At 60.6% G+C, this 1,474-nt stretch overlaps 1 protein-coding gene across 1 annotated transcript; it reads left to right on the top strand.

Annotated features, from left to right (window-relative positions):
• Positions 1 to 986: 986 nt before the first annotated feature.
• EMIHUDRAFT_251286 (hypothetical protein) lies at positions 987 to 1,445 on the top strand (the record flags this gene model as incomplete). The annotated part of the gene is made up of 1 exon (XM_005792465.1): positions 987 to 1,445. A coding segment is annotated over one exon (459 nt), but the record flags the coding sequence as incomplete, so codon positions are not given.
• Between the last annotated feature and the right edge of the window lie 29 nt (positions 1,446 to 1,474).

The following is a 1,474-nucleotide window of genomic DNA, read 5'->3' as shown; positions in this document are numbered from 1 at the left end:
AGCGTAGCGGAGTGGGCCCGAGTTAATTTGAACACATAGTGGGCGACGGGGACGCTTGGCGTCCTAGCCTCCAGCAACGCCTCCCCGGCGCAGAGGGGTTGTGCCCCCGGGGGGATGCTCAGCCGCTCCTTTCACGCCGTTGCGGCGGTCCTATTCCCAGCTCCGTGGGTCGGGCGTTAGCTTGTTAAATTATTTTTTGTTTCTAAAACTTTTTTTTTATCGACAAAGTTTCGCGCGTCCCCACGATGGTTGCTGCCCTTGGCGGCAGCCACCGTGGGAGCCGACCTGGAGATCCTCAGCGGCTGCAGCCGCCCGCGGTCGCTGCCGAAGGCACCGGTCGCATGGACTTCAGCTCGGTACACGCGCTGCCGGCCGGTGGGCCACGCTCTGATGGACGACGCTCTCATCCCCGTGACCACGGCGTCCGCGTCGGGGTTGACCTAAAACTCTTCGTGAGAGAGACCCACTTTGTGTGTGTGGAGACGCGGCCAAAGGATATCCACCTCGAGAACCTCGAGAGTGTGTGGAGACGTTTACCTACCTTACCTTACCTCCGCGGCTGAGTGACGACGCGTGCCGTCTAGATTTAGGGGTCGTTCGAGGCACGAAAAAAGAAAATATAACCACAATCCTCGCTACCCAACGCGGCCAAAGGATATCCACCTCGAGAACCTCGAGAGAAACATTGATTGATTGATGGGAAGGCGAAACACAGTCCGACCAACGATTGGCCCACATTTCGGTATGGGTGGACGCTAGACGGGCGATGACGGTCACACAGGAGCGACACACAGAACCACAAGACAAGACACTCAGCCGAACTGACTGCCACACATCCTGAGCGAACTTCCCTAGTCACCCGCGGCCGGACTCCATAGAAACAAACGAGCCACCCAAATGAGCGGACGACCTCCGACCCACACGAGGCCAAAATCCACAGCCACTGTGGCGCGCGCCGCAGCCGGGCAGCAGAAAAAATGTCGGCCATGTCAAACATGCCCAAGGTGACCAACAAGCAGCCGGCGCCGATGCAGATCACCGCCGAGCAGATCCTGCGCGAGGCGCGCGAGCGGCAGGAGGACGAGCCCTACACGGCGCCGGCGCAAAAGGTGATGGACCCGGAGGAGCTCGCGGTGTACCGGATGAAGGAGCGGAAGCAGTACGAGGACCGGCTGCGGATGAACCGCAACGCGATGGGCGCGTGGATCAAGTACGCCGCCTTCGAGGAGGCGCAGAGAGACTTTGAGCGCGCGCGTTCGGTGTACGAGCGTGCGATTGACGTGGACCACCGCAACTCGGCGCTGTGGCTCAAGTACGCGGAGATGGAGATGCGCAACCGGCACATCAACGCGGCGCGCAACGTGTGGGACCGCGCGGTCACGCTGATGCCGCGGATGGACCAGTTTTGGTTCAAGTACATATACATGGAGGAGATGCTCGGCAATGTGCGCCTCTCCCCTCCCGCGTACTTGAG

The sequence above is a fragment of the Emiliania huxleyi genome (assembly GCF_000372725.1).
Source record: "Emiliania huxleyi CCMP1516 unplaced genomic scaffold EMIHUscaffold_1070, whole genome shotgun sequence".
NCBI lineage: Eukaryota > Haptophyta > Isochrysidales > Noelaerhabdaceae > Emiliania > Emiliania huxleyi.
Note: the sequence above shows the minus strand (reverse complement) of the source record. Positions and strands in the feature narration are given on the sequence as shown.